At 56.2% G+C, this 12,434-nt stretch overlaps 1 protein-coding gene across 1 annotated transcript in view; it reads left to right on the forward strand.

Annotated features, from left to right (window-relative positions):
- Positions 1 to 12,434, forward strand: part of LOC111161670 (protein tyrosine phosphatase, receptor type S) — a 57,103-nt gene that overhangs the window by 13,844 nt on the left and 30,825 nt on the right. The window contains 1 exon segment of the mRNA XM_022525462.1: positions 3,658 to 3,768. Within this exon segment, the coding sequence (XP_022381170.1) occupies positions 3,658 to 3,768 (111 nt within the window).

Raw genomic sequence — 12,434 nt, forward strand, 5'->3', positions numbered from 1 at the left:
AGAAGAGACCAAAGGGAAAAGAGGAAAAAACACAAGGCCACAAGAGGCCAGTCAGATCCCAGAATGGGGACTAAGGAAAAATGAGTGGAATCCTACGGCTAGTGAAGTTTTGCACCTAACAATCCCCCAGCCTTGACACTGCTGGAAAATGGGGAACTTACAGAAGTTTGGGAGCTGGGTCTGAGGGGGAGAGAGGACTTCCCAGCTGGGCTGGCATGGGGCACTTCCTCTTTTGTCAACATCCAGCCTGAAGGCCCTAAAACTGACTGCTGGGCTAATTCTTACTAGAGTGAGAGTGATTGCTCTAGTCCCATGAAAGTTCCTCTTCCTCTTCCTCAGGTTAAGCAGCAGAACCACCTTTAATACCCGGGAGGTATATCCTTTCCTCTCAGTACGGTGGCCTTGGGCTGTTAGGCCATCTTGGGAGGTCCTGTTCTGTTGCCTCTGGATTCCTGCCCCACCTAGTCTTTGCCGCCTTAGGCAGATTCCCATTTCCTCCTAAGTAAAGAAGAGAAAGGTGTCTCTTGGGTTGTTGGGTTGCGGATTCCGGAAGAGGTAATACAGAGGCATGGGAGGCTGGAGAGCTGAGCTCACAGCCCACCCCTGCCTCTGACTCATGGTGTGACAGTTTGCTGGCCCCTCCGGGCACCCATTCGCCCATCAGTTTGCCTGCACTGGGCGGAAGGAGCTGTGTTCTCTTGCTCTGCCCTGGCCTCAGGGTCCCCGGGCTCCACTTGTTCTGGGCGGGGTTCTCAGCTGTCTATCAGTAGAGAGAGGGGCCGGATCTCTCCCAGGAAGATGAGCTGGGCGTATGATCTCCAAGCCAGGACCACCTTCTTTGTGTGTCTGGAGGTGTCCCCTGCCCCAGTGCCCAGGTTAACCTGAAGATTGCCCTTTCCTCTTTTCCTTTTGGAGGTTCAGGAGATGGGAGGGCCCTCCCTCCGCCCTCGCTCCCCTCTCGCTGCTCTCCCCTGTCCCTCTTACTTGGCCTGTCTGTAACGCCTTCCCTCTGCTTTATTAATGCCCAGCCCTGGGGCACTAACTCCTCTCCCCGTGTCTCTAACAAGACTCCCAAGACCTTCCTCGCTCCCTATCCCTTCCAAGAAGGAAAGAAGAAAGGGAGGTCCATGACCTCCCTCCCTCAGCCCAGAAGGAAGGCAGTCAACTGGGCCAGACCAGGCCATAGACCTCCCTGGGCCGTAGGGACAGCCCTAAAACCAGCCTAGAGGGCCTTCTGGGCTCAGTCCCTCCTTCCCCAGGAGACTGCTGCCTCCTGTGGGAAGTCTTCCTAACTGACAAGCCCTCAGGGCTGGCTCAGGCCCCCACCCCTGGGGCAGAGTGGATGGCCCTGGTTTGTAGCCCAGCCTGGCCTCCCTGGGGCCCCCCGGCCCTCCGGCCCCCCAGGACTGCCTTCTGAAATTCACCTGACTCTCTCTGCTTCCCTTACAGAAAGCACTCCGATCCGAGGTAAGAGGCTCTCTCCTCACCCTCCCGCCCACTCACGCTCTCTCTCGCTGCCCCCCCGGCCCCCCCAAGCTCCATGGGGGGCTGCACCCAGGCCCTTTCCATGTATTTACCCCTTGCCACCCTGCCCAGTGTCTGTCCAGTTGTGTCTCTGTCGCTGTGTGTGGCCAAGGGGCCGAATGTGACCATGGCTGCCCTGCAGGCCACCTGGCCTCAGGGGAGGGGCTGTACCTCCCATGTCCCCCCAGAGCTCTGGGGGCCAGACGCTGATTGCTACTCTGTGCACAGGCCTTGTTTCTCTCCAGCCTCAGTCTTCCCATGCTGTGGATCTGAGGGTCCAGCCCGATGGAGCAGAGACAGCTAGTCTCAAAGGCCAACCCCACCTGTGCTGAAAAATAGACTGGAATAGGCCTGGGTGGGAGCCGTAGGGAAGAGTCCGTGTCTAGTCCTGGCTTTGCCATGGAATGCTGTGTGACCTAGAGCAGGTTCCCGGCCCTCCCTGGGCTGCCACAGTAATGGCTGCCTGCAGCTCCTCAGAGCCTTGAGGTTGGGGGAAAGGAAGAAGTGTGGGAAATGGGGGAAGAGCCTACCTCCATAGTCCCCGAAGAAACTGATCCGGGATCCTCGTTTGTGGGTCCATGTCATTTCCGTGGGACAGCCACGAACAGCTGGGAAGGGGGACTTCTTGGGAGCGTGGACTGGATTTTCAGACTCCTGGTGCCGGGAACTCTGATACCTGGGATTCAGACTCCCGTTTTATTTGGTTATGAAAATGAGAACCATGACCTAGGCCTTTGATTTCAAACATACTTGTGGAAGCATTTGCCTCATTTTTACTTACTCGTGGGTGTTCAAGTCTTTTCCGAGGTATGTGATTTTAAACATCCTTAAGGAGGTTCAGTACGCTTCATTTACCTGTGAAAATGAGTATTTGTTCCAGACGTGTGGTCTCTAAAATCCCTGGGGAAATGTTAGCCTCCTTCTCATTTACTCATGGGCACTGCGATGTTTGCTCAAGGCCCGTGCCTTCATACAGTCTAGAGAAGGTTTGCTCCTTTTTATATGTTTGTGGGAAGGAACCTATTTGATCTGGGCCTGTGGTTTCAAACAGAGAGGGGGGAAATCAGCCCTAATTTCATACAGTCAGAGGCATTAAGACCTTTGATTGGGGCCCATGACTTTAAGGATACTCGAGGCAACTGGCCTCTTCTTTAAAGTTTTATTCGCTCATGACCAACGGATTCTTTGATCCTGGCTTGTGGGTATTGGAGGTTTTCATTCAGATCGCTGATTTCAAACACTCGCAGAGTTTCCCCCCTTAACCCGGGAGTGCCATGGCCCTGGGCGTAGGACCGTAGTTGCAAACACTCTCGAGGAAGTTCGTTTGATGACTCCTCAGCACCAGGATCCTGAATCCAGGCCCGTGGTTCTAGAGCAGGTGGGTGAATTTGGACTTGCTTAGATGATTTTGGGGGAATCCAGGGGGAAACTTAAGTTCCTCTTCAATCCGTTTCAGGGGCAGGAGGCTTTAATCCAAGTTTTTGATTTCAAACACACCTGATGTGTGTCATCTCAACATCCTTTACCTTAGCTAACGTGAGTTAGTCAGTTAGTCTTAGAGAAAGGCAACCTCGTCTCTCTCCATGGGTGCTGCCGGCTTTAAGATTTGTCATTCCACACACACTTGAGGAGCCCATTCCGTGTTCATTTACACATGGGCACCGGCTGAAACCAGGGGGACAGCCACCAGATTCCTGAACCCACACGTCTCTTGTGGCCGCCCCGAGGCCCCAGGGTCTCGCGGATGACTGCTGTGGCTTATGAAGGCCAACTCAGTCCCCTTGGCCTGGAGGGCACACGTACCTCTCCAGCTCCGCAGTGAAACCTGGTGGTCATTTCTAAAAAAACACCAGCCGGGCGCTCTGCCTGGTTTCCCAGCAAGAAAGGAGGCCTTGGCGGGGCACTGCAGTGCGTTTAGGCTGGTGCTGGGCTGGGCTTGGAGTGCGGGGAGGTGGGAAGACGTGCCAGGGGACCCGCAGCCCAGCCGGGGTTCCGGGCTAACTCATCTCTTTCATTTGTCTCTCTCTGGCCCAGACTGAGCAGGAGACAGGTGGCGCGGGGCTCTGGGACCGCCTGCCCGGCCCAGGCCCAGGCCCTCCCTGACTGGCCTGGCTTTGTCCCCTCTCCCTGCAGGGGCCCTGCAGATCGAGAGCAGCGAGGAGACGGACCAAGGCAAATACGAGTGCGTGGCGACCAACAGCGCCGGCGCGCGCTACTCCTCCCCCGCCAATCTCTACGTGCGAGGTAGGGATGCCGCATCCAGGTCGAAGACAGGGACCCGTCCTGTCCCGTTACCCCCTCCCTCCCTGGGCTCACAGCCTCCGGGCTCCCCTGTTCCCTGCAGACCCGAGCAGGAGGGCCCCCACCCCACCCCCTGGTCCCAGCAGGACCTTGGGTGAGGCGGCGTCCGTCTCTGGGCCTCAGTTTCTTGACCTCTACAATGGGGGCTGCTTACCCCCACCGCCCCCGTGCCTGGGACGGACACCCCAGGGGCTGTAGGACTTGGCGGGGAGGCAGGAGGGAATGGGGCAGGGCCAAGGGGGTCAGTCTGGGGCCCACAGGGCTGGGGGAGCCTGCAGGCCTCCGCCCCACCCCGCCCCCGCCCGCCCATCCAAGTCGGCTTCTGTGGTGTGTCGTGCCGTGCCCCCCCTTTGCTGTGTGCTTGCTTCGCTTCTCCGAACTCCGTGGCCTCTCGTAGCTCCCCGCTTCACCCCCCCGCAGGGCCCTCGATCCGAGAGCTTGGGGGGGGGGTCTCTGAGGCCGCCCCCCGCCGGCCCCTGCACCTTCGGCTGTCGCAGAGCCCGGTGCTCTTTGTCTCCTGGTCCCCCTCAGGAAAGGACTCGTGTCGGCCCGAGCGAGGCTGGGGCCACGGCAGGCACTCGGGCCTGGGGCTCGGCACCCCGTCAGGCCGCGGCCGGCACGGCACGCCAGCGAGGCTGGTCGCTCTCGTCATGCCTGGGAGACCGGGTCCTTGTCCCGGCGCCCCACCCCCATCCCCCAAGGAAGCCCTGGGGAGCGTCTACACAGACTTCCTTCTCAGTCCCTTGGTGTCCCTTCAGAGGCGCCGGAGGCGGGGGGAGCCTCCCCTTGTCCCCAGAGGCCTGGGTCAACCCCTCTTATCCCTGTGTTGGTTCTCTTCAGGTCTTCCAGAAATTGTAACCTGCCTCCTCCTCCTCCCTTTGCTTTCCTCCCTCTCCCGCCTCCCTGTGGCTGTTTCTGATCAGATCCGTGGTAGAAGCAGCTTCTGCTGCCAGGAAACAGGGTCCCCCTTCGAGCCCCGGGATTGCCCTGATGGGCCCTGTGTACTTGACCGCACCCACACTTCTCCAGGCCTCAGTTTCCCCCACACGAGGCACCAAGCCCCCGCCATTCTCCAGCTGGGAGGCAGGAAGCTCCTCCCCACCCCCCCCTACAGACTCTCCCCACTTGGTCCCCACCGAGCACAGCCCCACCAGGACCCCCAAAGCAGCTCCTTGGTTCTGCACCTTGGGTTTGACATCTGTCTCTGAGGAGGAGGCCTCGTGGGGGGAGGGAATGGGGATGTGGGCGCGAGGGTGGGCAGGGGGCAGACACCGACCCACTGCTGTGGCACCGCTGGTGAGTTTTAGCGCGTCCACGGCTCCCGCTGACTGGTCTTCGTCTAACCTGCTTATTTTTCTGCAAACACCTGGGATGGGGGTGTGTAAGTCCGGCAGGGTTCGAGGAGAGAGCGTGGACGGCAGGCATGGGGTGGGGGGGAGGCCTCTAGTGAGGGTGCAACGAGGGAGGGGGACCCCCCCGTGTCTTCATTCCCCTGGAGGTGGGGTCCCCCAGCATGAGCCCCTGATCTTTTGGGGGTCCAGCCTCCCAATCTTTGCCTGGGTCTCAGACGCTCCAGAAATGAATTAAAAAAAAAAAAAAAAAGAAATCGTGGAAGACAAATGTAATATGTCAAGAAAAGAAAAAAAGGTCATTGCTGTTCTTTTTTATTTTTTAATTTTAATTTTTTTTTTTGGTTTAAAGAGAAAACAACAAACTGTTGCAGCTTTTAGCCTTGGGAAGTCCTCTTTTTACTCTCTGTATCTCCCCTATTTTTTCTCTTCTCCCCATGTCATTGTGTTCTGCATCAAACCCCCTTTACATCCCTCAGAGCTTCGAGAAGGTTGGTGTGTTTTTTTCTTTTTTACTTTCTTTACCCACATTTTTACATTCCGAAAGCGACACGAACACACACACGACACGCACACAGACACGCACACGCGCGCACACACACAGACACGCACACGGAAAATGAGAGCCAGAGAGCTAACAAGTCAATAAATGACGGAATACGAGTAGTAAGCACGAAGCGAACAAAACAAAACAAAAAAACCGCCAAGCGAGAGCAAAAACCCAGAAAGACACGAAAATTTCAGCCGCGCCCAGCCCGGCCTAGGGCCGGCCGCACACATGCGATGCTTGCATTGTGGTCGCCTCTATGCATCCGTTGGTAATGTTGTTGCTAAGTTTTTTGCACTCCTCGTCGTCATGGTAACTTGGGCCTGATGCATGCCGGGAGAATGTAACAATTTCTCTGCATGCCACTTTTGTCGGTTTGGTTTGGTGAATTCCCAGCGCCTTCTGTTGGAGTGTTTTCTCGTCCCCTGTTCCGTTTTTCTCCTTTGGTTTCCTTCGTATTTCTTTCTTTTTTCATTTAATGATTATTACGATTCTTTTTGGTTTTTTGTTTTGTTTTGTTTTTTGGGGGGGAAAAAACCGATCAGTTCGTTTTTTTTTCCCCCTCCCATCCCCGTTCACCCTGGTCCCCTTCTCCCCCAGAGCGTTTCGTCTTTGGTTCTGTCTCGTGTTTATGTGCTATTTGGTTTCAGTTTCTTGGGCTGAGCTGTTCTGTGGTTGTTCTCCAAACGCATTGTGACTTAAAAGCCAGTGTTCCTGTCCCAGCTACCATCCAGGAGGGCGGTAGGGGTCCCACAGCTGGGATGCTGGGGCAGAAAGTGACCGCCCGGGCTCAAGGGCACAAGGGAGGTGACGTAGACAGATGGTGGGGTGTGTGGGGAGAGCAGCCCCATTTGCCCGGCCTCGCTGGCCAGCCCCCTTTGCCCCAGAGCTGACACCTCAGCCTCCCAGTGTAGCCATGTTGGAAGGGGGGCTTAAGCAGGCATGTTCCCGCCTTTCCGCCTCGGCATGAGACTGCCTCCCTCTCCCAAACGACCCAGAAAACAGGCATTTGAAGCACAGCTAAGTGGGCAACCAGCATTTCGAGTCCCTGTTCACCAGAGCGGCAGTCCGAACGTGGGAAGTGGCTGCCTGACATTGGGTCATCCTCTCGTAACAATGCATGCTTGGCTCATCGGCAGCACTCAAGATGGCAGCTGGCGTGGGCACAAATCCAGAACCATCTGTCAGGAAATGTAGCATGACCGACTTCGGGAGAAAGGCACAGGCTGTTATCCCGCCGTCAGTGCTATGCCTTCGCCTCACAGGCGACGTTGGCCGCTCCCTCCACCTCCTCACAGGCTTCGGCCCCAGTCACTGGAGTCTTGTCCAGCAACACAGCACGGTCACTTTCTGAGTACCCGAGCATCAGAACTGTGGAATTCTGGAGAAAACCCAGGGGAACTTTGGACCTAGCCTCTCCCCCTTCTCTCTCTGCCTCCCCAGCTCTCCCACTGCCTGCCTCTCCCTCGCTTTCACTCTCTCTTTCTCTCCCTCTCTCTGTCTCTGTCTCTCTCTGTCTCCCTCTGTCTCCACCCTCCCCTCCCCACCCCTACCAGGGCATCTCTCTCCCGCAAACCTTTGGAGATTCAGAGATGCTAACTCCCATCTTCTCCCTCCCCGAAGAAAGGCAAGCCCTCGAGAATAACCACTCCAACCCCAAATTAAAAAAAGAAAAAAATTTAAATTTCTAGCCCCCGACCCCTCAGCTGACTACCCAACATAGGTGAGAGTTGAGAGATGAGGCTGGGCTACTGGGGCCACCGTTTCCCGGGACCCTCTTGTCGCTCACCTTCCTTCCCTAATCTCCCACTTACTGGGAAGTCCAGGGCAAGAGGACTTAGATGCAGTAAGAAGAGATTGATTTCTCCTATCTCCTTTGGAACCCAGAGTGAGAGCTGCCAGGCCGGCCCACAGAAGAGCTCCAAAAATAGAGGAGAGGGTCTCCAGGCCCTCCAGCAAAGCTGGAATTAGAGCTGAGAGCTGACCGAGGGTCTTGGGCTCTGGCCCACGTGGATTCAAACCCCGCCTCTGCCCCTCCCTGGACTGTATGACCTTGGGCTAGACACCAGATACCTCGGGGTCCCATTTTCTCATCTGCTCAAGAAGGGTCACCCCTGCACTAGCTCATAGGGGAGTTGGGAGGATTCCGTTGAGCTAATTAATGTTCAAGTGCCCTGTGTCGTGCATGGCGCCTAACAGATCGCTGGTGGGATTGTTGGAGAGCAGGGAAGGGGAGAGGTCAAGCAGTCCCTTCCCTCCTTTGGGGACCTCATCTGGCCCATGCTGTACCTTGCAGATCTGCTGTTGGAGTAAGACGGCTACGGCACACCGCTCTGAAAAGAATTGTAGGCAAAGCAAATTCATGTGCTCAGATCTCATTTTTCGCTGGTGCTTTTTTCTGAACCCATCCTGTGACTTCATTTTCTCCTGGTTCCAACCCAATTCCTGTGAGAGCAGTAGCCATCTGAGAGCCCCCTGTCACTCTGCCAGGGAGTTCGGTGGCCAAAAAGTCCGAGAGGCAAAAAAAAAAACCAGGCCCAGTTCGGGTGCTGAGCTACCTTGCTAAGAAGCACCATCTCCGCCGGAAGAGGGGGGCCACCTGCCCTGTCCCGCCCTAAAAGCTACAAACGTTTGCACAGTTGCTAGAGCAGCCTGAGCCGTGAGTGGGGGCTGCCGGGAGTCCCTGCCCCCAGCTGAACTCTAACTCCCCGTCACCCAGCTTCACTTCTGCTGACCCTGCTGGGTGGTTCCGCGGGCGGGATGTTCAGATGGGGCCCTTCCCCTCTGGAAACGGATCTCTGTGATGCAAAGGCCCACGATGTCCAAACCGAGCCCAGTTTTTCATTCCGCTTCCAGAACTCCCCTGGGGAAGGTGCAGCTCAGGCTTTTGACAAGGTGGGAAGGGGATCCACCTTCATTCTCCCTGGCTGTTAATTTTCTTGTTTGTCTCTTCAACATTGTAAAGCTTTAGGGTCTCACTTTAGTGGCCAAAGGTGGTGCCTTTACCCCTTGGTCTAGCGACCTAGTATCATTGAACCATGGTGCGCGGGACCCAGTTAACTGGTGAGCCTGATGGCTGTGAGGGCTGGCTGGGAGAGCTCGCAGCGAGCTGGGGGCATGGGGAAGAGCGGTCCGCCTTCCAGGGACTCAGGATACCTTTAGGATTTCGGAGGAGGTCAGCGGGGGCTGGGACATTTCAGTGACAGGTCTTGACTTCTGAGCCCAGGAACCGGACTGAATGCCCAGTGGGTTTAGCCTGCCCCAATTTCCGGGTGGTCCCTGGAGCTCTCTCTGTGACCCGTCTTTTTTTTAAGATTTTATTTATTTATTTGACAGAGAGAGAGCACAAGTAGGCAGAGCAGCAGGCAGAGGGACAGGGAGAAGCAGGCTCCCCGCCGAGCAGGGAGCCCAATGTGGGGCTCAATCCCAGGACCTTGGGATCATGACCTGAGCCGAAGGCAGATGCTTAACGACTGAGCCACCCAGACACCCCAGGACAGGGGGTTTTGAAAATTAAACCTCTGGCCCCTGAGCCATGTCAGATCAGTGGGTAGGACCTCTAGGTGTTTTCCTGACTTCTGGCCATGCCCCTGCCCGCCCCCCCCGCCTCCTGTAGCTCCAGAAAGACTTGCATTGGGGTATGTTGGTGAGCTCCCCAGTTCCTGCTGATCACGCTTGGCCATGCCTCCCCCTGCCCGCCCCCAAGACCCCCGACAGGACCCTGATAGGACCCAGCCCTTCTCCTCATCCCACCCTCATCCCAAGGGGAGAGGGGGCTCCAGGGTGGGGCGGCAGGGAGGGGGCGTTCTGCAGGAACACTGAGCTCTAGACCCTCTCGCCTGCTGCCTGCCTCACACCCTTTGCATTGCTCTTTCCTGTGTTCTGGGGGGGAGTGAGGGGAACATTAGATTACACCTTGTCATTTGGAAAGCCCCACGTCTCTGGCAGCCGCAGTGAAGGGGGGGCGGTGAGGAAGTCATTCAATTGGCAAGACGTCAATCCCATTTTCTGCTAGAACCCCCCCCCCAAAAAAAAGTGGGGCAAGGGAGAGGGTACCAAAAAAAGGAAAATAAAATCAGCGTCGACAGTGCAGCAAAACGTCCAGCTAAAAATGCTAACAACTTGCCGAGGCTGCTGGTCAGCCCGTGGGCCCGGCTCCAGCCAGGTCCCTCCAGGCCTTGCACGCTATCTCGATGGCGGAGGGAGCTGGCGGTGGGAAGGAGGAGGCAGGAGGGCGGAAAGGGGGCAAGAGCAGGAAGATGCCCAAGGCAGGCCACGGGGCTGTACTCGCCCCCCCCCCGCCCCGCCCCCGGGGCCACAGGCTGGGGTTCGTCAGAGGGGCTGAGAACCGGGCTTCGGAATCAGGCTCAGACCCCCTCCCTTCCCAGGACCGGTGTAATCTAAGCTTCGGTGAGCCTGTGGGGGCTGCGGAACTTCTTGGCATCTCTCCCCCACCAACCCGCATCCTCATTTTGGGGTTTGGAGGGGTACCCGCAACTCCCCTCACCCCAAAATGCCAGGCAGAGCTCCCCCTCCCTCCCTTGGAGCTGCGGCTTGCTGAATCGTTGAGATGTCTGACACTGTCGAGTTCCCTACCTAGTGCTTCCACCAGACCACCTCACTTTTGAGTTTTCCCTCACCCCTCCCCAACCTTTCTCCCCTGAACCCCACCCCCTTTGGTTTTTGAGTTTCTGCCTCTTCCTGCCTGGGGGAGGGGTCGTCTCCCGGTTGCTTTGACGGTTTTTGAGTTGTTTTTCCATGTGAATCGGGGTTTGAAGCGACCCACCCCCCCCAACCTGCCACCCCCCCCGCCACCGCCCACCCTCCTGACCCCCTCACCCATGCGGGTCCTCCCCGCTGGGACCCCCGGCTACTCGGTGACGAGAAGAGCTGGAAACGAGAGCCAGCTGGAGCGTGCTGAGGACCAAGGCTGGTGTGGTCCCCTTATAACCTGCCTGGACCCTCCATTCAGGTCGGTAATTGGGGGCGGGGGTCCCGTGGGGCCACTCCGTCCTGTGGGCTCTGCGCCCACCTTACTTTCTAACCCGCACCTCAAGCTTGCAGCCAGGGGTGGAAAGATGTCGTGGGTGGGTGTCAGCACCAAACTGGGCAGAACACAGCGGTCAGCCACCGGCCCTTGCTGCCTGGAAGGTTGCCCGGAGGCCTAATGCAACCCCCGAGGGGGTTCTGAGCCACCTAGTGCCAATGGGCGTGATCCTCCCCAAACTTGTGGCAAACCAGCCCTCCTCCTACAGTCCACCCTTCAAAGCAGACGAGGTGAATGAGAAAGCCGTAGGCAGAGTTTGTCAGCTTTTACATCCTATTGACAGATCCATTTAACTGGTGGCTGCTGGCCATGTTCAGGATTGTGAGCACCAAAATGGCCGTTGTTGATAAATGTCCTTCCACATTTAGCGGACTTAGAATTAGCAATCCTATACCCCACGTCTTTTATGTGTTCAAGAGAGATGCTTGTCCCTGCTTCTAAAAAAAGCTAGAGGTATATTCCAGATCTCCCCAGGGGGAGATATTTTAAGATAATTTCAGATGTGACTGGGGTCTGTGGGCCAAGATGTTGAGCCTTATTACACGGGGATAAATTTGGCTCATCCTTAACCTTCAAATCCTAAAGCTAGCACTTACTCTTTTTGATATTCCAATAATCCCTTTCTGTCTGAGTATCTTACTAATGGCTTCTGGACATTTGTTATAATGACCGCTGGATAGTATTCAACTGGTGGTCCCTGGTTATTATTCAGTTGATAGTTATATGTAGATGATGGGGTACTTTTGCCCTCTTTGCTGTCCCCAGAAGGTAAAGACACATGAGTTTGCAAGAGCCAGGTGCCAAGAAGAGACACTTGGCTGTAATTCTTGCTACTTGCCATGGCGAGAGAAGACTCAGGGACCGGGCAGTCCTGGCTTTGAGCTCTGGCCCCACCAGTTTCTTGGTGTCTGCCAGCCGGCTCTATCACTTCTCTGAGCCTCCCCTGCCTCATCCACAAAATGGGCACTAGAGATACCTGCCACACCACGTTGGAAGGGATAAAGGGACATGGGGAGTCTACAGAAATTCTGCTTCCTTTTTAACGAATTCATCCCAGACTCCCGTAAGGTAGAGAATCTAGCTGATCTTCCCCCTATGCCCAACCCTGGAAGGCCAGAAGGAAACTTTGCTGGCCCCATGCCCAGGCTGAGTACCTTCTGTGTGCTGGGCATTGCCTCGGTCGACTTAATGGCCTTCTGAGCATGTCCCCAATTAGCTCCATTTCACAGATGAAGAAATCGAGGCACCCAGAGGACCTCCCCAAGGCCCATCGGGCTTATTCAACTACATCAGCTCTCCCACCTCTGCCTGGAGAGGTTTTCTGTGAGACTCTGAGGTTGGGAAGAATTTCCTTGCTGTGTGCTCAGCATGTCTGAGACGAGGGCTGGGCTGGTTTGCCCCGAAGGTTCTTCTTTGAGGATGTCACCTCCGTGGCCACCTTGAACCCGCAGCCTGGGTTCTCAAGTGCTGGGCGAGGAGGCCGGACCCTGTGTTCTGCTGCGGGCCGGGGGGCACCTCCCTGGGGAAGTCACAGCCCTCCTCCCTTTCAGACCCCGATTTTCAGCCCCACACATTCCATGTCTTCTTGTTTTGTTTTGTTTTGTTTTCTTCTTTTTTTTTTTTTTCCCTTTTTGCTTTTGGGTGTTTAGTTACGGAGGGGATTTTT

The sequence above is a fragment of the Enhydra lutris genome, unplaced genomic scaffold (assembly GCF_002288905.1).
Source record: "Enhydra lutris kenyoni isolate GAN:26980312 unplaced genomic scaffold, ASM228890v2 scaffoldscaffold86, whole genome shotgun sequence".
In the NCBI taxonomy this organism is placed as follows: Eukaryota; Metazoa; Chordata; class Mammalia; order Carnivora; family Mustelidae; genus Enhydra; species Enhydra lutris.